This window comes from Equus quagga, chromosome 10, assembly GCF_021613505.1.
Source record: "Equus quagga isolate Etosha38 chromosome 10, UCLA_HA_Equagga_1.0, whole genome shotgun sequence".
Taxonomy (NCBI): Eukaryota; Metazoa; Chordata; class Mammalia; order Perissodactyla; family Equidae; genus Equus; species Equus quagga.
The window spans coordinates 64381185-64403908 of record NC_060276.1 but is presented as its reverse complement, the minus strand read 5'-3'; the positions used below and the strand labels follow the sequence as shown (position 1 = coordinate 64403908).

General features: G+C 35.0%; 1 protein-coding gene across 7 annotated transcripts in view; it reads right to left on the bottom strand.

Moving 5' to 3' along the window:
• ATRX (ATRX chromatin remodeler) overlaps positions 1-22724 on the bottom strand; it is a 219707-nt gene that overhangs the window by 125536 nt on the left and 71447 nt on the right. For all 7 annotated transcript variants that reach the window (XM_046672819.1, XM_046672821.1, XM_046672824.1 and 4 more), the window contains 5 exons: positions 15821-15954; positions 15192-15368; positions 9082-9175; positions 3690-3792; positions 1616-1831 (listed from right to left, as the gene is read on the bottom strand). In XM_046672819.1, the coding sequence (XP_046528775.1) occupies positions 1616-1831; positions 3690-3792; positions 9082-9175; positions 15192-15368; positions 15821-15954 (724 nt within the window). The remainder of the gene's footprint in view (positions 1-1615; positions 1832-3689; positions 3793-9081; positions 9176-15191; positions 15369-15820; positions 15955-22724) is intronic.

Genomic DNA, 22724 nt, shown 5'->3' with positions numbered 1-22724 from the left:
TATACACTATGTAGCTCCTGCTGTGAATATTTACATAGTTACAGTCACATGAACATTGACTAACAATTTAACCAGAACTGTCATGTAACCATACTGAGAGAATGGGAGGAGGAAACTCTGTCATTGGTGGGTAGTATATGAGGGCTAAATCTACAACTTCCATATAATAATGGTAATGTCTAAAACTGAGAAATGAGGAGATAGTATTATAAGCACATTAAACAGAAACATACAGGTAAAAGGGAAAGAACAGCTGAAAGAATTGAAAGTCAATACTTCTGAGTAGAGTTGGGGTAGAAAAGAACTTTTTTTCATTGTAGTCTTATAGTAATATCTGACTTCAACAAAGCACATATATTCAACTTAATTCACATAAAAATTTAATTAGAAAGTAAATATGATAAATCAATTAAAAGTACATGGAATATGTTAATACACATTTAAATTATCTGAAATAAAAGGGAGAGGAAAATACAGCACATACCACATACAGTGACTGCAGTTATGTGAAACACATGTATGTACACTGATAGGGATCAGCATAAGAAAATGATAATAATATAGGATTTTAATGTCTATTTACCTAATGCTAGTTGTTGTTTAAATTTTTTAAATAAAATTAACATCACAAAAAGAGACAACTAGACTTAAAGTGCCTCTAAGTAAGATACAGAGTAAGTAGATATTACCACCCACGAGTATTTTTGCCAAAAAAAGAACTGAACCTAAATCTGATCAGGCCTCTATATCCAACAGTTCATAGGACATCCAGGAGCCAATGAAAATACACCACAGGGATGCAATGGGCAACACTTACAATACAGGAAACTCTACACAAATAATCTGGTTTTTTAAACAAATTTACTATAAGAAAGCAAAACAGGAAAATTTCAGATTAAAATAGACTCAAGAGACACAACATCCAATGCAACATAACATGTAGTGAGACCTTCTCAGGATCCTGATTCACATCAACTCTTTTTAAAAACCACTAATATGTTTATGAGGAAAACGAAGGAATTCTGAATAGTAACTAGATATTAGATATTATGGAGATACTGTTAATTTTTAAGTGTAATAATGGTACTGTAGTAATGTTTACAAGATCCTTACCTTTTGACAATATATTCTGAACCATATATAGACAGAATGATATGATTTCTGAGACTTCTCCAAAATAATCTGAAGGTAAGAGGATAGATGAAACAAGATTGGCCATGTGTTGGTCTGCCGACGCCAGGTAATAGGTACATGGAGATTTATAACACTATTTCCTCCACCTGTACATGTGCTTGAAAATGTTTACAATGTTTACTTAAAAAACTGAAATCCTTTATGGACTTAAGCAATAATTTTTAAAGATTTTTCTACCCCAGACAAAACACAATCACTTTGATGATCACTCAAGAATCTCAACTCTTTCCATGTACCTAATTATATTAATAAAGCCTAATGAAGATTTTTAAGTCCCATAAAATACTGTTAGTAGGGAAAAGCAACTGTAACTAAAAATCTGTAGTTGATTACAACATTCCATCCTTGAAATATTGAAATATATTTATGAATCTATGAAAGTCATATATTACAAAAAAATCATAAATAAAAATTGGTTTACCTCTCTCAACTTCTCTCGCTCACGCTCCCTCTCAGCAATACGTTTTCGCCTCTCTTCTTCTTCCTTAAGAGCATTTTGTGTTTCTGTTCTTAGTTTGTCATCTTTCAGAATCTTTCGAATTTTCTTTCTGCCTTTTCCAGGAGACTTGGAATCATCATTTTCATCTTCTTCCTCTTCCTCTTCATCGTCTTCTTTATCTTCTTCTTCAGAATGACTCTATGAAATTTAAATGATAAGAGGTAAATACTACCAAGTTATCTAACTTATCTATTTCATATTCCAATAATTAATATACCAAGAAAAGGTGGAAGAAAACATACTGAAAAGCTTCAGAATTATACTTTGCAATAAAAAAGAGTATTAAAGGGGCCAGTCCAGTGGCGCAGTGGTTGAATTCACATGTTCCACTTTGGCGGCCCGGGGTTTGTCGGTTCAGATCATGGGTGCAGACCTATGCACCACTTGTCAAGTCATCTGTGGCAGGCAGCCCACATATAAAGAATAGGAAGATGGGCATGGTTGTTAGCTCAGGGCCAGTCTTCCTTAGCAGAAAGAGGAGGATTGGCGGCAGATTTTAGCTCAGGGCTAATCTTCCTCAAAAAAAAAAAAGAGTATTAAAAACAACCCAAAGGGCCAGCCCCGTGGCCTCGTGGTTAAGCTCGGCACACTCCGCTTTGGCAGCCCGGATTTGGTTCCCAGGTGCAGACCTATACCACTTGTCAGCGGTCATGCTGTGGCGGCAACCCACATACAAAATAGAGGAAGACTGGCACAGATGTTAGCTCAGGGCAAATTTTCCTCAAACAAAAAGAGGAAGGTTAGCTTAGGCCAAATCTTCCCCGGGGGGGGGGAACCAAAAGGGGGCCAAAGGACTGGAATAGACATTTCTCCAAAGAAGATATAGATATGTTCAATAAGCACATGAAAAGATGCTCAACATCACTTGTCATTAGGAAAATTTAAATCAAAACCACAAATGAGATACTTTCTCACACCCATTAGGGTAGCTATTAAAACAAAAAGAAAGAAAATAACCAGTGTTGGTGAGGATATAGAGAAACTGGAAGCCTGGTGCATTGGGAAAACCGTATGACAGTTTCTCAAAAAGTTAAACATAGAATTACCATATGATCGGGTAATACCACTACTCAGATTATAACCAAAAAAATTAAAAGCAGGGACTCAAACAGATATTTGTACACTCACGTTCATAGCAGCATTATTCAAAATAGCCAAAGGTGGAAACAACCCAAATGCCAATCAACAGATGAATGGATAAACATGTGATATATACATACAATGGAATATTATCCAGCCTTAAAAAGGGGAAATTCTGATACATGCTACAACATGAACGAACCTTGAAAACATTACGTCAATGAAATAAGCCAGACACAAAAGGACAAATGTTGGATGATTCCACTTATATTATGTACCTAAAATAGGTGAATTCATAGACACAGAAATTAGAATAGAGGTAATAAGGGGCTCGAGGTAGGCAGAATGGGGAGTTACTGTTTAATGGGTACAGTTTCCAATTGTAAATGTAACTAAGGCCACTGAATTGTACACTTGGAAATGGTTAAAACATTAATTTAAAGAAAAGAACACATCCCCACCCCTGCACAAGACAACAGCGTTGACAGAACAAACACATTACACAGAATGTGTACTTTACATAATTCTGCTTAGATATAAGAAACTCAAATTAGCTAACTTCATTGCTAGAAGAAATTTATTCACCTATGAGACATTACTCAGGATAAAATGCTTTGTCTTCAAAAATAAATAGAACACTGCACACCAGTTCTACAGCTCTAAGAATGTAATCAATTAGAACAGCTTAAAATTTCCATTAGATTTAGTTAGGAAACAGAAAAAAATTGATAATATGACAAAATTAATACTTGTGCATATTTCTAAATTCAATAAGTCAATCTTTCCACAGAAGTGTAAAATGTAAATAAACCAGTAAAATTCAACTAACAAATAGAATGCAGAAGAGGTAATAACATATTCACTATGGTCTACTGTACCAGTTATAATGCAAACACAGGGTAAATGTCATTATTACCTTATTTTCACTGGATGAATCTTCCTGAACCTTGATTCGTCGCCTTTTCTTTTTCTGTTTATAACTCCGTTGATTTTCTTCCAATTCTGCTTTCTTGGCAGACCTAAAGAACATTTAAAATGCAAAATAAAATACTTCATGATGAATTTCCTTAAATAAATTATGTACTACTCTAGAACTGCTTTATCTTAAAAAGACAGGGGAAAACAAAAAGCAAAAGAACTTTACTTCAAAAAGGATAATCCTTAATTCTAATTCAAGGATCAATATTTTAAGTTATTCAGAGGACAGGTCTGGCACATAAGTAATAAAATGGATAAAGGGTCTTTAGAAATATAGAAGGCCAATATACATATAAAAATATTCACCATCTCTAAAACAAAAAGCAGCTTCTAAAAGTTTAATACTATTTTCTTCCTATCAATTCACATAAATTTGAAAAAAAACAGTCAACAACTTTTATTGAGAAAAGTGCTTCTTGGCTTAGAAAATGGTACACAAAGTGACATTAATCAAGACAGTATGTTCATGGCATAAAAAGTAGACACACAGATCAATGGAAGAGAAATGAGAGTCTAGAAATAAAACTTTACATTTTTGGTCAACTGATTTTCCAGAAGACTGTCAAGACAATTCAATAGGGAAAAAATAATCTTTTTGACAAACAATACTGAGACAACTGAATATCTGCGTGCGAAAGAATGAAGTCGGACCCTTATCTTGCACCATATACAAAAATTAACACAGAAAGGATCAAAGTCCCCCTAAGATATACGTTCTAGCTAATAGACTGCTCATTGTTTTATTGTTGAAAGAGTGAGGGAATGGTTATTTACATATCCTGCTAGGGGGAGAAAAAATTGACTTCTGTAAGAGTGCAAATATATACATGACAAATCTTAAAATTGTACAACTTTGACCTAACAATGTCACTTTTAGAAATTTACTCTAAGGAAATAATCAGACAAGTGTGTGAATACACACACATATGCATATATATGAAAATATATATGAAAATATATATGCATATGTGTATACATAACAGTGTTGTAAAAATATTTATATATCTCTATATGTGTGAGTATGAAAATACTTTTATGACAATAGTATTTATAGTAGAAAATACTGAGAACCATCTAAACATGTAAAACTAGAAGCTTACTTAAATAAAATTTCATAGAGGTTATAGGAAAAAAAAGGATCAAAGTCCGAGATGTAAGAGCTAAAACTACAAAAACTTGTCAAAGAAAATACAGCCATACATCTTGGTGACCTTGGATTAGGCAATGGATTCTTTTTTTTTTTAAAGATTTTATTATTTCCTTTTTCTCCCCAAAGCCCCCTGGTACATAGTTGTATATTCTTCGTTGTGGGTTCTTCTAGTTGTGGTATGTGGGACGCCACCTCAGCGTGGTCCGACGAGCAGTGCCATATCCGCGCCCAGGATTTGAACCAACGAAACACTGGGCCGCCTGCAGCGGAGCGCGCAAACCCAACCACTCGGCCATGGGGCCAGCCCCTAGGCAATGGATTCTTAAATGTGACACCAAAAGCACAAGCAACCAAAGGAAAAATATAGATAAGCTGGACTTCATCAAAATTAAAAACTTTTGGGGCCGGCCCGGCAGGGCAGCAGTTAAGTGCACACGTTCCGCTTTAGCGGTCCGGGGTTCTCTGGCTCAGATCCTGGGTGTAGACACAGCACCACTTGGCAAGCCATGCTGTGGTAGGCATCCACGTATAAAGTAGGGGAAGATGGGCACAGATGTTAGCTCAAGGCCAGTCTTCCTCAGCAAAAAGGGGAGGATTGGCAGCAGATGTTAGCTCAGGGCTAATCTTCCTCAAAAGAAAAAATTAAAAACTTTTATACATGAATGAATACTGTATTGAAAGTGAAAAGATAACCCACAGAATGGGAGAAAATATCTGCAAATCATACATCTGATATGAGCCTTGTATCCAGAATACATAAAGAACTGTTACAAATCAACAAAAAGAAAATTCAGTTAAAAATTGGGAAAAGAGGGGCTGGCCCCGTGGCCGAGTGGTTAAGTTCGCGCGCTCCGCTGCAGGCGGCCCAGTGTTTCGTCGGTTCGAATCCTGGGTGCGGACATGGCACTGCTCATCAGACCACGCTGAGGCAGCGTCCCACGTGCCACAACTAGAAGAACCCACAACAAAGAATACACAACTATGTACCGGGGGGCTTTGGGGAGAAAAAGGAAAAAATAAAATCTTTAAAGAAAAAAAAAATTGGGAAAAGAATTTTGATAGATGTTTCTCCAAAGAAGATATACAAATGGCCAGTAAACACATGAAAAAATGCTCAACATCCTTAGTCATTTGGGAAAAGCAAACCAAAATCACAGTGAGATGCTACCACACACCCATTAGGTTGGCTATAATCCAAAGAACAAAAATGAGAAACGTTGCAGAAGGTGTGGTGAAATTGAAACCCTAGTGCATTGCTAGTGGGAATGTAAAATGGTGAGCCACTGTGGAAAACAGCTGGCAGCTCCGTAGAAAGTTAAGCATAGTGTGACCATATGACCCAACAACTCCCATCATAGGTATTTCCTATGAATGAATATGAAAACACAACTGTGCAAAAATTGTATACAAACGTTCATAGCAGCATTAATCATAATAGCCAAAAAGTAGAAAGACCCCAAATGCCCATCTATAGATGAATGGATAAACAAAATGTGGTTTTATCTAGAAAATGGAATGTTATTCACTCATTAAAAGTAATGAAGTAGTCAAGTGACCTCAGCAAGATAACAGACCAGGAAGCTCCAGACTCTTGTTCTCCCACAAAAACACAGAATAAACAACAACATATGGTAAAAACTAACTTTGTGAGAACTCTAGAAACCAGTCAAGAAACTGCAGCAACCAAGTGAACACCTAACCAAGAGTCACACAAAATGGTAGGAAATTTCGTGGCATTTCTGCTCACATTTGCCCTATCTCCTTCCCTGCTCAGCTCAATGAAGTCAAACGGGAGCGCCCAATTCCCAGCACCACCCACAGGAAGGAAGGAAAAGAGTAGAACTTGCTTGCAACCTTCCAGCTTGTGTGAGAGTTGCCCAAGGGACAGGAATTCTGTCTCATCTAACTCACGGCACATGAAAAGATGTTCAACATCACTAACCATTAGGGAAAATACAAATCAAAACCACAATGAGACACCACCTCCCACTCATTAGAATGGTTAGTATCAATTAAAAAAAACAGAAAATAACAAGTATTGGTGAGGATGTGGAGAAAGTATAACTCTTGCGTACTATTGTTGAGAATGTAAAATGGTGCAGCCACTATGAAAAACAGTGTAGCAATTCCTCAAAGAGTTAAACATAGAATTATCATATGCTCCAGCAATTTCACTTCTGGGTATATAACCAAAAGAAATGGAAGTAGGGACTTAAAGAGATATTTGTACTGCCATGTTTATAAACAGCATTATTCACAATAGCCAAAGATGGAAGCAATCCAGTGTCCACTGATGGATAAATGAATAAACAAAATATGGTGTATACATACGATGGAACATTACTCAGCCTTAAAAAGAAATGAAATTCTGATATATGCTGCAACATGTATGAAGCTTAAGGATATTATACTAAGTGAAATAAGCCAGTCACAAAAAGACAAATACTGTATGATTCCACTTATATGAGGTACCTACAGTAGTCAAACTCATAGAGAAAGCAGAATGGTAGTTGCCAGGGGCTGGGGAGAAGGGGGAATAGGAAGATACTATTTAATGTGTAAAGACTTCAGTTTTACAAGATAACAAGAGTTACAGGGATTGGTTCTAGAACCATGTGAACGTACTTAACACTACTAAACTGTACATTTAGTGGATAAGATGGTAAATTTTATGCTACGTATATTTTACCACCATTAAAAAAATACTTAAAAAAGGAATAAAGTACTGATACAAGCTACAGCATGGATGAACCTTGAAAACATGCTAAGTGAAAGAACTCATTCATAAAAAACCACATATTGTATGAATCCATTCATATGAAATGTCCAGAATAGGCAAATCCATATACAAAGTAGATTATTTTTTGCCAGGGGATTGGGGATAGGAAGAACATGAAATGACTGCTAATGGGTACAGGGTTTCTTTCTGGAGTGATGGAAATGTTCTGAAATTAGATAGTGGTGGTTGTTGCACAAGTTTGTGAATATTCTGAAAACCACTATATTCTACACTTTAAAATGGTGAAGTTTGTATTATGTGAATTATATCTCAGTTTTAAAGAATCCTCATTGTATCTTATTGTTACTTTTCATTTCCTTAAAGTACAATACGTTGCCACACTCCAGGCACAACCTGGTAAGTACTAATCTAAAAAAACTCAAATGTTTTTAAATTTATAAGTGTAGACACCTATGTAGACATACACATACACACTCACACATAGATTGCCCATTTGATAAAACTGTAGAAGGATCATATCATTCTGGAGGAGAAAACTGAAAAATTCTGAGAATGGTTAGTATTATCTAAAATACTATACTGGGGCCCGGCCCCATGGCCGAGCGGTTAAGTTCACGTGCTCCGCTTCAGCAGCCCAGGGTTTTGCCGGTTCGGATCCTGGGCACGGACATGGCACTGCTCATCAAGCCATGCTGAGGCAGCATTCCACAGAGCACAATCAGAAGGACCTACAACTAGAACATACAACTATGTACTGGGAGTCTTTAGGGAGAAGAAGAGAAAAAAAAGAAGATTGGCAACAGATGTTAGCTCAGGTACCAATCTTTAAAATAAAATAAAATACTATGCTAAGAAGGAAGCAAAATTTTAAATAGTAATCTAAATCAGCAGCTATGTGTATTGAGAGAACAAACATATCTTAATTACTATAATAATAGCAGTACTACTAAGACTAATAATAAGCATTCATGGAGCACTTACCATACGCCAAGTGGATAGTATTCAAAGCTGTTTACATGCACCATCTCATTTAATGTCCACAATAATCAATAAGGTAAGTACTATTGTAATCCCTATTTTACAGATAAGGAAACCAAAGTACAGAGTACTCATATAAACAGAAAGTAGTAAAGCCAGCAGTTAGACTGCGGTAGTTTGTCTACAGAGCTTCTTAGCTAACACACTACAACTTCCCCCTATTAACAACCAAAAATCACAGTCGAGTGTTTTTGCATGCTGAAAGTCCAGCTAGCTTGGAACACATAATTCAACTATACATATGTTTATACACATTCTTTAATAATTTTAACAATTTCAAATCAAAATATTAAATATTTTACTTAACTTTATTAGTAATAGCAACTTTTCTACAAATAATTTAAAGCACAGTTATTCAGATTAAGCCCTAAAATTCTTTTGAAAAAACAATATAATATTTACCTTGTTCTGGGCCGTTGTTCATCTTCAGATTCACTAACTTCTTCACTAACTCCTGATTCCTGAAAATCAGAATCTTCAGAATCTTCACTGCTCACTTGAATAAAAGAAGTATTAAGTTATTAAATACTTCCCAACAGAAATGCAATTCACTTAATTTGTCAATAACTTCACATTAAAACTTAGAGCTTTGTGAGAAGAATATCTGTAAGTATGGACATTAATGGATATTACATCATATAGTAGATTAGACCAGTTAATGATTCAAATGATATTTTAAAAAAAAATTCAAACGTATTCCAACTACGATTATACAACTACGGTACTACATTAAGATATAAGTAGTATTTGTATATAAATTAACAAAATGATAATGTCCATAAAATGTATTAGTAATTACCAAAGGTAAATAAACTAAAAAGAATTCTGGTACTTCAAAACAAGCAAAGTAGGCTAGCCAAGATGGAATACAAGTGATTACAGACTCTTTCTGCCATTTATAACAACTAAGAACTATGGACAGAATACACAAAGAAACCACCTTAGGACTCTGAAAAGCAAACAATAGGAGGTAGTGTGGGGACTGAAATCAACACTTGAATAACGATCCCTATAAAATTACAGGGTCGTGCGTGGTGGCTCTGAGTATCATGATTCTTTTTCCCTCCTTTCCTTCCTGGTTTTGACAGAAAGGCAGGCTGAATTCCAAAACTATGCAGAGGGTGCTAACAGCAAAACTCTGGGAAAACTCCATTTCTAGCCACAGCACTGAGAAAAAGGAGCTGAGCCCTGCACATCACAAGAACATAAAGGGAATTTCTGATTTTATTTTTTCTCTCCAAAATTCTGTTTTTCTGTACCAAAATTGCCACTATGACACAGGCATCTAAAACCCCAGAGTATACCCATCTTCTGTCCAAAGGAATCTAGGCAGGGAAAATACAATATGAGCCTGGAATAACTTGTGGTGCCAGAAAGTAAAGCAATGCTCAAAAATTGACAGGGGCATATTCAAAGGACACGTGATCTAACTTGAAGGAGTTCCCAGTAGCCAAAGCTGGAACGATTTAAGTAACAAAATGAACAACTGGATTATAACTCATGAATAAAATAAACATCTCTAAGTCCATATTAATATAAGTAATGGGATAAACAAACAAATAAATAAATAAATAGGGGAAAACAGACAATCCTTCCTTACAATTACTAAATGTAGAAGTAATGAAAGAAATAGAAAATCACCACTATGCAAACATCATAGTAATTGCTTCAGGCAAGATGGATGCTAAATTTAGTGAGTGTAAGTACAATAAAAAACAGGATATTTGCATAGTCTCAAAGTATCTCTCCACAAAATATTCATTAAATATGAATAGAAAAATAGTTTTCTTAACAGTTAATCAAATAATCAAGGCTAACATTACCAGCAATAAGACAGACTGTCGTCGTATACTCGGTATGATACACTGAGAAGGATTCAATATCGCTTTTGTGGTATTCTTGTCAAAACGCACAATAACCTCAATCTAATCATGAGAAAACATTGGACGAATACATACACTTGGACAGTCTAAAAAATAAATGATCAATACTCTTCAAAAGTGTCATGGCCATGAAAGAAAAGACAGAAAAACTGTCATAGCTTGGAGTAGATTAAGGAGACATTACAACTGAATGCAATGTGGGATCCTAGATTGGATTCTGGAGCAGAAAAAAAACATTAGTGGGAAAAGTAATGATAACCAAATAAGATCTATAGTTTACTTCATAGGTCAGAAAACATTTTATCTAAAGTCTCATGGCAAATATTTTCAACTTTTTAGGCTACATGGTCTCTGTTGCAACTACAGTACTCATCTCTACTCAACTTTGACACTGTTAAACACATGAAAGCAGTAACTAAGTATGACTGTGATCCAATAAAACTTTATAAAAACAGGCAGAAGGTCGGATTTAGCCTACAAGTGTAGTTTGCCAACCCCTGGTTTAGTTAACAGTATTGTATCAATGTTAATTTCCTGCTTTGTTTTGTTTTCTGGGAAAGATTTGCCCTGAGGTAATAACATCTGTCCCCAATCTTCCTCTCTCTTTTTTCCCCCTCCCTAAAGCCCCAGTACACAGTTGTATCTTCTAGTTGTAGGTCCTTCCAGTAGTTCTATGTGAGCCACCATCACAGCATGGCTACTGACAGATGAGTGGTGTGGTTCTGTGCCCAGGGAGCCGAATCCAGGCTGTCAAAGCAGAGCGCACCAAACTTTAACCACTAGGCCATCAAGGCTGGCTCCTTAATTTCCTGGTTTTAATTATCGTACTATATTAAGTACAAGGTGTCAAATTAGGGAAGTGGGTGAAAGGTACATAGGAACTCTACTATTTTTGCAACATTTCTGTAAATCTTAAATTATTTCAAAATAACAAAATTTTTAAAAGATCTATCATGACCTGAGATCAGAATCAAAGGTCTCTTCTATCTAAAAAAAATGGGTGAACATAAATACTATAAAAAATTTGCTACGGGGGGAGAGAGCAATGACAAGTTATTGCTTAATGAGTTTCAGTTTGAGATGATGAAAGAGTTCTGGAGACAGTGCTGATGGTTGCACAACAATGGGAATATACTTAATGCCACTGATTGTACACTTAAAAATTGTTAAAATTTTGTTACGTGTATTCTACCAGAATAAAAAACAAACAATAGTAAAAAAGAATGGCTAAGCAACTGGGAATTTGGGAGAACACGTGTGTCCACATGAACGCACATACAAATCGTGAGATTAAGTATAATTTTTAAAGCCTAGTATTAATTTTTCATCAAACATTTTATTTTGAAAATTTTCAAATTGACCAAAAATTAGAAAGAATTGTTGAACACTTGTATCCTTTCTCTTAAATTCACTTATTTTTAACATTTACCACATTTGCTTTATCTCTATCTATACATACACACACTCTTTTTTGCACTGAACCATTTGAAAGTAAGTACAGACATCATGACATAACTAAATACCATTATCACACTTCAGAAAAATAACATCAACTTAATATCATCTAATATAAAGGCAATAATTACATGTCTAAATTAGCATCAAAATAACTTTTATAACTTTTTTCCAATTTATGTGAAAATTAAAGTTCACACGCAGCACTTGATTTAATAAGTAAGCTAGGGACCAGCCCCGTGGCCAAGTGGTTAAGTTCGCATGCTCTGCTTCGGTGGCCCAGGGTTTCACCAGTTCAGATCCTGGGCATGGACATGGCACCACTCATCAGGCCATGCTGAGGCAGGGTCCCACGTAGCACAGGCAGAGGGACCTAACAACCAGAATATACAACTAGGTACTAGGGGCTTTTGGGGAGAAAGAGTTAAAAAAAAAAAAAAAAGACTGACAACAGCTGTTAGCTCAGGTGCCAATCTTTAAAAAAAATAAAAATAAAAATAATTTTAAAAAAAAAGAAATAAGTAAGCTATTCTCTTTTGATTTCTCCCTATCACCCAACTCAAGTTTCCAGACAATATAGGGACACCAGAGTTTGCAAAACTTGGAAAATTATGCAACTACAAATAGAGCATCAATCACTATGATCATAATCCGAATTAGAAACATAAATAGGCTGTGATTTTAGTTTAATTCCTCCTACACAAACAAAAATACACGTGGGTAATAAATTACCCAGAGAAGAGAACAGTGAAAACATAGGTCACAGAAACTTGGGTTTTAATAAAGTATTTCAAATGCAATCATGCCCACTAAGGGATTCTATATCCTGAGCTGAGCCTCAGAGGCATAATCAGTATTTCTCCTTTTGTTGAAGATGCACAGGAATTCATGTTGTTATTTAACCTGCTAAATCACTCAGTTCCTTTATAGAATCTGAAAGACAAGCTTGGAGTCATACAGCAGAGAAATTGATGAGATAGGTATTGACAAAATGATGTACTATTTATTTATTAACATGAAAATGTCCATAACATATTAAGTATGTGTGGGGAGGGGAGACCTTTCTCCTCCTCTTTAATGGATAAGTGCTGTTCCATAGCCCTTTAAATGTTCAGGATTCCAAGATTCTTTCCTTAGCCTGCCATTTGTGCAACATTACAACTCTACTGGGCAATCTCAAATATTTTTGTGGTATTATACATATATCACAACAACTCCAAAAACCTGACAGTCATCCTAGATTTTTCTCTTTCTTATCAGTTAATAAGGCCTAACAAGTCAGTTTCCTATGTGTCTCAAGTCAACCCTCCTTTTCGCCAACAAATGGCACTTGGTGTCATCTACGGCAATATCCTCCAAACAGATTCAAACTTTTCATTCTCACAGAATAGTAGGTAATTAATTTGATCATATTACATCCTTGGTTAAAAGTTTTCAATGGGAAAAATGAGTGGTCGTGCTGAGGCTGTGATTCTTGAGTGCCAGTAATGAATGTCCTGTGCCTTTATCGTGGTGCCATACAAATTCACCAAGCTGTCCACTTAGGAAATGCACATTCCTCTGTACGTAGAGTATACTTCAAATAAAAACTTTTTAAAAAAAGTGGTGGCACTCCTCTGTGAATATACTAAAAGTTAAATTGTACACTGTAAACAGGTAAATTGTATGGTTTGTGAATTATATCTCAATACAGCTATGATATAAAAAATAAAAATACTTTTCAAAAATTAAAAAACCAGAAAACCTTAATGGCTTTGCAGCCTACAGAGCCTACTGTACTTCTCAGACACTTCCTAAAATGCTTTCCTATTCCTAGTGGCAAGGAAGTGAATCTGCCCTTCAGGAGTTGGGTAGTAAAGTCTTCAGAATCTTCCCCTAAGAAGCAAAAAACTTTCTTTGAACTTTTAGTTAGCTGAGATTCTAAGGCAAATTTCACATTTAATTGCTCAACATACATGTGATTAGTTAATAAAAGAATGCTCTCCTCCAAATCTCAAGCAAAATGAACACACCAAAGAGATGTACCATGTTTACTCTATAGTCTCATGTACCCATGGGTCTGCTGCCAAGTACTCCAGTTTGAGAAACACAGGTTTACAAGGGTCTCCGTATCTGTCTCTGTCTCATTGGCCCAGCCTCATTTCCTGTTGTTCCTTTCCCTACTCCCTCCTATAGTCCAGCTACATCATATTAATTGCATTCCCTCCACCATGTGCCAAACATTTTGCAGAGGCTTTTACAATTTTTTTCCTGCTTATATTATAAATCTTCACAACACATCTCCCTGCTCCCCACTTACAACTTGGTCTGCTGGGTGAGACTCTTCATCGTTGTGAAGTCTTCTCTAGGGATAACCCTTATCCCGCAAGAAGCTAAAGAAATGTTCCTTTGTGCTGCACTATACAATACCTCTGTTGTACAAGACATCCCTCATGGTGCTATAATTTCTTATAATATTAACGTCAATAATTCTTACTAAACCAGTGACTGCCAAATCTGCCTACAGAGCAAAATCACATCAGACATGCTTTTAAAATATATCGATACCTAGGTGCCACCATCATCTACTATGCTGTAATTGGCTTGGGATGAAGCCCTGTCATAAGTATATTTTAAAATCCCCCGAGTGATCTGCATGTGTAGCCAGGTTGAAAACCACCACACAAGACAATGATTTCCTTATTCATTTTTGTATCCTCAATGTTTACCATGATGCTGGAAACATGGAAGCATTCAGCACAGAAGGATTCAGACTTTTAATGAAATGAAAATTTAATCTGACTACATACAAGTTCTGCAATAAGCTTGTATAAATCTACCCAAATTAACTGCATCTTCTATCTTTCCTTAGGAAAGCATTATTTCTTCCTGCAGTTATAGGCAATCTTGTATTTTCTACATAGCTTTTATTTACTGTCATATTTATTTATCTTTTTAATCTAAATGACAACTAAAGATTAAAAGTATGTTTTATGTCATCTCTCAAGTTTCTGGGTTATCTTCCCAGTCTAAATTCTTTATTTTACTCTCACATAAGAGAACAGTTGTTGCCAATGTGCTGATATTCACTGAATATAGGCCGTCAATCGTTGGAACATATATACTTAAATTTCATTACTATAATTAGCTTATAAAACCAGTATGTTCCTTACATTCAGAATTAAAATGTCTTACCCTTCCTTCTATTTCTGCCTTTGGCTTCTTTGTGCTCTTTAGGCTTCACCTTTTTTTCTTCTCCAGATTCTCCATCACTCACAGTCAGTTTGTGCCTCAAAAGCCTATGTCTGTATCTCGGCTTCTTAGATTCTTCAGAATCTGAATCTGATTCAGAATTGACTTCATTTTTTGCTTCTAAATGGAGAAAATAAATCAGTAAAATCTTCACTCTTTTTTCCTTTAAAATGTTTTGTAAAACTATTTTGTTTTTTGACAATTATCCTAATTTATGAAAAAGATCAGAGCTGTGCATTTACCATTGTATCATTGGTCATACTAGGAAATCTCATACATCAGACTTGATCTATTACTATTATTAAATATTGATTAAATATTACCAATACACAGTCCAGTTTTAAAAGGCAAAAAATATTTTGCCTTAAAAATCATCTGTTTATTGTCAGCAACTGATAAAACATGCACAATTATTATCAGATACTCAAAAGGAGTAAAGGCAGTAAAGTTTTAAACATTTTAATAAACTTTAAATATACATAGTAAGATACACATGGTCAGATAGTCTTCAAAGACTGAAGCGATCAAACAATCAAATTATGATATCCTATACTTCTCTTTAGAGCGCTCACCCTCATCTCCTGGGTTTTCTTCATTGTGTTTTCCAGTTCTTTTTTTCCCTTCCTCTGGTTCATCATCTGAAGACCCATCCTCATCGGATGAAAGATTGGCTTTAATTTCTTCTAAAAGCATCTTCTTGGCAATTCTTGAGAGTAAAAAGACAATAAAAAACTATATAGTTGCTACTGAAGTATAACAAATTAAGAACAAAAATAAAGAATTCTCTGTATCAAAATAGAAATAAATGTGTCAAGAGATTTTATATTATAAATACAAGACTATCAAAACCATGCTTTTACCTAAACTACCAACCAAAACTTTTGAAAATGCTCTTAGCACTGATTTTTCCCCAATTCTATATAATTCTGCGTTACATTGAAAAATCTCAGGATATTTCAACTAACTATTTTGACCAACTGCAATTTCATGCTGGATAACCTTCCAATCCTATACCTGCTCTGCTGCCATCATTCAACAACTACAATATCAGACAGGCCAACAATAGTAAATCAACTTATTCAGACAAATGGCATTCCAAGACAAAACTCCACATGAGAGGATTTATTTAACAGCAAAACATATTCTTAGAAAACTAGTGTGTAATAAACCACTTTATTATGAAACAGTGCCTTAAATTGGTGGATAATATTTTTGGCCCTTAAATTTCAATTTACTTCATAAATTCTGTTAACTAGATGAAAGCATACACCAAACAATAAGTACTGAAGCAATCCGAAATCCCTAATAATATTCAAGCTAGGGTAAAGAAGAGAGAGGACATGAGTGCTATTAATTACATACATGGTAAAAGAACACAAATTACCATAAGTGAGTTTTCACTTTCCAAAAAAGTAGATAGTGCAGTAGCCTCACTCATATCAAAACTTCTCAAGATGCTCCTCAAAAACCAATTTGCTAGTGGGAAAATCAACTGCTAAAAGCATGAGAAAGTACTTCTTTAACTAATACCATCTTATGTTAAAATAAAATATATCCCTAATAAATTTCCATGTTTGCACTAAAAGAAGACATCTGAAAATGTAAGATAAAAGCAATCGTGCAGCTTTTGTGCAAGAGGAGATGTTTTGCACCTGGGTGTCCCTTGGATATAAAGTCCTAATTCACAGTAGCAAAGGAATACCTTATAAAAACGTTTAAAAGGAAGGTGGCATGATTCTCAGTTTTCCATGAACTAAGCTCTATGGGATAAACATCCACACTGAAACCAAGATTGCCTCTCTAGCTCAGTCAAAAACTTGCAGCTGGAATTATGGAACTTTTGTTATTTCTGGATTATTTGGATAAGAAATATAAAGATATTTCTCAACATGCACTCAAATTTCAATCAAGAATTCACTCAATAGTAGGAGATGTTAATGCATATTAATGCCTTCTTAATTTTGTTTGAAAGGTAGATTGTTCATTGCTATTTTTATTCAAAGATATATAGCAAAGGCACCTAAACAAACAAAGGAAAATACTTTGAAGCAAAATAGGTAATCACTTCCATAAATGCTTTTTGTATGTCTTTTGGTGTTTTCCCCTACAAACAGATGGATCAGAAATACTTAGACAACACAGTTACCAATCGCTAAAGGAAACCAGAGATCAGTTTGCTTTTCTGAGGGTTTCCACCCTGATTTGTATTTCGATAAAGTGGACATTAGATAACTTCAATTTAAATCCTACTGGAGTTGAGCTGTTAAGCATTGCTCTTCAACTTCTAAATCAGTGGTGTACTGACCTGGATTGCACACAGTAAATTTTTTTTAAATGGAGACTAACATAGAGTTGCCAACTTTTCATTTTGCCAAGAAAAAAATTTACACCTAAATATCATTTATTTTCATCATTTTATAAAATAAAGAATATCTCAACACATCCTCCACAAATTAGGAAACAGTTTCAGAATAAAAGGTGGTTCTTTAAATTTAATAAAAGCATCTTCCTAGAAAAACTCTCTAAAACCATCTTTAATACACATTACATTGTGACTTCCCATGGACAAGGAAAACCTTTCTCAAACCAATTTGGGTAAAACCACCGTTTTGGAATGAAGTGGTGTGTGTGTGTGTGTGTGTGTGTGTGTAATGTGAAGTAGTGGGTACTACATTACAAATAGAAAAACATAGTTCACTTGTAGTCACAAGATCTTATATCACCATTTGGGTGGTACAATAATAGCCAACAAAAATACAATTATTAATTTAGTTACTGTAAAGGTTAGTTTAATCTCCTGATTTCAGTTTGTATTTACAAGTTCAAAAAAGTCTTAAATTCCCTATTACCTGTAAAGACTTAGTTGCTAATTATAATAAATCATATAATTTTTCTTCTTTCAAATTCTAGACCACTAAGAATATGTCTACTAAATGGGAGGCCAAAATATGTAAACCTACCTAATTCATAATCAAGCTCTGGATTGTCAGGAAGAAACTAAGAAATACGATATACTTGAGATAATAAGATACAATTCTATAACAAATAATAAATCACATAATAAACATGGAATATTAAACAAGATCCACACACTGAAGAATTACACGATTTATCAACAATCTTTAGTAAGACCATAATATATAGAACAATCACAGTCACTTTAGAGGCAGGAAAAAATTACAAACTTCAGAGAACGTTCATTTTCCTCCAAAGTAAAAGTTACACACAGAGTGATGGAGACTCCCTAAGCTTTACCTCACTACGATGTTTTAGGTTTGCCCTCTAACACCTTTTGACCAAAGGAAAACCCAACGTATAGCTATGTACATTAAGCCCTAAAAAGAATAATAAAGTTAAGTCATTCTATATAAAGTATGACTGATGGCTCAAGTCCAATATATCAAAGACCCATTGTATCATAAACCTAGCTTATCATATAACCTATACCCCAAAGTTAGAACTTAATTTGAAGGACCTAAGGGTTGAGGCTGACCTTCAACCTGAGTAGTCAGCAAACATGCTGAGGTGAGATGTGTCCCATCTACAAAGCCTGCTGTGAGATGCTTTAAGGGAAACTCCACTACCTTAACTCTTGAGTCACGGGCCACAGAGACTTCAAGGACATCATCACTTGAGAACCAGCTGAGGCAGGCAAAGCATCATTTTGGAGGCCTCGGCCGAACCCGTGCTGGTATGCATGTGTTGGATGTATAGTGATGATCCCTAGTTGATTCTGTTTGCTCTGAAGTTTCCTTTCTTGAGGCTTTCCAGGACGTTTCTGAGAAAATCATCCAGGCAACAAGGTATTGCCCCTGGAATCTCAATGCTCATTATTACATCTTGGGGCAGGTGTAGCATCCAAAGCAGTCACGACTCTATCAGAAGCATTAGAGGCACAGGCTGTGCCACTCTTGTGGCAGAAAACCCGGGCAGAGCCGGAAGTAATGGAGCCACTCCTCCATTTTCCTGAAAGGGAGGGAAGGGAGGGGGGAGAAAGCAAAACAATATGGGAGGAAGGGTAAAAACCCACAAACAAACAATGATCGGAACTCGTGCATGAGAAAATAATAGAACCCCAAAACTCACACAAGCTAAGTCTTCTAAATCACATAATGAACACCAAGATAATGCCTTATTATACCTTATACCTACATCTATTAAAAGAAAGCAAAAATAATATAAGGAATGAGCCCAAGAATGCAAAGACGAACAAGTAATCAGAAAAAAAGAGAGAGAAAGCCAAGAAAGCCTCTAGTAATTCTGATCCTATCTAGAAATGAGATGAGTAATGTCTCTTGTTTAAGTGCTCAAACAGTAAAAGAAAGTAAATTGCCTACTGCTGGTAGGTAAATCAATAAGTCAAAACACTGACTTTCTAAAAAAGGAGTGATCAAGAGAAGGACCTCTTGCACCAAGGAGCTTTAGAGAAACAGCCATTACAAAAAGCAATACAAAATGTTAAGGCTGGAAGAGGGACCTCAGAGTCTAATTCTGTCATTTTACAGATGAGGAAATAGGCTTAGAGAGGGGAAATGACTTGGCCAAAGAAACAAAGCTGGTTAGTGGAAAAGCCAGGAGTAGCACCTAAGACCCTGAATCCCAATTTGCTACTAACTTTACTATGCCAGCGCTCTATTCTCTACTCATTCACACCTTCTGTGCTAAGGAGTGCTTGGGCGAATAAACAATAGTCACATTCTTAAAGATGTCTGTATTTCAGTGATTTCCAATATATGTATTTGGAAAGGAAAGAATTCAAGCTTTGATTTTTAAAGATTAAAGAAAAAAAGAGTTCTAAACATCTTTAGTCCAGCATGCTCCATCTCTAAAATGCACTAAGAGGCCATGTCAGATACATTCTACAACCTACTGTTTTCTCTTTTAAGAGGTTCTGAAAACAGGTTTGAAGAAAATTGCTAAATAAAAAATACACTTTTGGGGCCAGCCCCGTGGCATAGCGGTTAAGTTTCCACATTCTGCTTCGGCAGCCAGGGGTTCACCAGTTCGGATCCTGGTGGTGGATCTACACTCCGCTCATCAAGCCATGCTGTGGCAGCATCCCACACAGAAGAACCAGAGGGACTTACAACTAGGATATACAGGTACGTACTGAGGCTTTGGGGAGGAAAAAAAAAAAAAAGAGGAAGATTGGCAACCAGACGTTAGCTCAGGGACCATCTTCCTCACCAAAAAAAGTGTACATTTAAAAAGAAATACATTTTTAAAAGGCCAAACTACTATGTCTCCATACACAAAGGTGACAATTTTTTTTTTATTTTACATTTTGTGCACACTATCCCAATAGAAAAATTAGTTAAAAGAGAGAATTCTGAGTAAGATTGTAGGTTTAAATGCATGCCCTTTAAAGATACAAAACTGTCTAAGTATACGTGGTACTAAAACAACATACCACATTTAAAAGGTTGGTACGTCAGACAATTCAAATGACTACAGCCAAAGAATGTTGAATATTTTTTATGAGAACAGTGTGGTGAACACATATCCTTCTAGCAGGGTGTGAGGCTTCGTCTTAACAAATGTTACGTACTTCAGGGTTAAGAATAAAAAATAAAACATTTCATAGAATTACTATGGAATTTCTCATCTTCAAAATCTGTATTAGTATTTTTAACTCTTCAGTTCAAAGTTAGTATCTTGAGATGAATCTTTCTATAGAAAAATACGACTAAGGCATAATGATCTGTACCCAAAAATGGTGGAATTCATGAGATAATGATAAAGTCACTAAATAATCAAAAAGCTAAACAACAGTTTGAAACATTTTTTTAGCCACATATCCTACAATGTTTACAGTTAATGAAAACAAGCACTGTTTTCTTTTTAAAATTAGTATCAAATAATTTTTTAAAAAATCTTAGGAGTAGAAAAATAAAAGCTGTATGAAATTAAGAACCCACAGTTTATTAACAATTTATACATAGACTCTTAACGTTTGAATAAACTCAAATTACAAAATATGTATTACGTGATTTTATGCAAAAATCTAAGCCAGTTTTACAGGAAATTTCAACAAAAAATTTACAAACATTGATATAAATCTCGGAAAGTTGATCATATTAAAGAACTAGTTTAATATTTTTTATACTTGAAAGGAGAAAACAAAGAGAATTTCCTCATCTCAATTTTACTTTTGAATTTCAAAGTTAAAGAAAAAAGGAGGAGGCATATATAAACTCAGAGAACTTAATCACTTTTGCTAACACTAGAAAATCCAAACTGTCTTTACCAGGGGGGTATTTCTCATTTTCTGAAAGTCTCGGTATCACCCAAAAACAAAGAAGAGGAAAGGAAGGCTGGAATATAACGTTTAAATCTTAAGCGGAGAGATCACCACTACTGACCATTTCTTTCCTTGCTGAGAATTCTAGCATAAAAAAGAAAGCTGGTGGCAACTGCAATCAGTTTACATATCTATCAATAAATCCTATACGCTGGCTGGATGCCTGTGTTATTCTTAAATGACTTACAATACTTACCTGTGCTCTAAAAGACAAAGTAAATTTAAAGAGAATTACCTTAAAATTGTCAGACACGTAAAATCCTTACTCAAACATAAAAACAAATAAAATACTTCATTTAAAATGCTGCCTTTGTTTTTCAAGCACAATAAAGAAGAACCAAAGCAATTTTGCTAACCAAAGAGGAAAAAAAAAAACTTTACAGAAAAAAATTTATTCCAGATTTACCAAATTTGTATAAAGACACATACAGATGATGAACATTTGGAAAAGTGTTTAAAATGGAAACCAAGTAAAAGTCATATGTTAAAGGGACATGAGACATACTCATGCCATTAATCTTTGTTGAAATCAGGTAAACAATCATTAAATGTCTTAATTAGCATGAACAATATCCAGGAATCATTAATCACTTCCCAAAAAACGCTGGATTAACAGTACAGAGCCTTCATCACAGAATACCCATACCAAGCTCGTAGGAAAAAAACAATCATTTGCATTTTTTCCAGTTTGAAAAGCAAAGAAATAACCAAATGATAAAATAATTGGAAATTTTTAAGGCTTTGGTATAGTCCCACTATAATTCAGTAGAATTTCTATTAACCACGGGCAATTTCTTTAAGCAATCTCCACATCAAATTTTGCTTCTATGAAAAAAAATTATTTAGCCCCACTGAGAGAAAAATTACGCGAAAAACTATGGAGTATTACTAGACCCAATTAAGCATTCTTCAACTATAAAGTAAACATATGTAAGTGTATGGCAGGGGAGGGTATCCATATAAAAACTTCCACTTTTAGTCAAAACTTATTTACAAAAGAATCTAGCAATCTAGTTTTTTCTCTTAAAAGCTCAGTTTTAAATATGTTTCACACTCTGCAAAAAATACAAAAAAAGAATATTCCAAAAATAATTCTTTTTTGGGGGGGAATAGACTCTTCAGTGATTGTTTAGTATGCAACCTCTAAAGACAAGCCTGGTTTTATGATCCTCAAC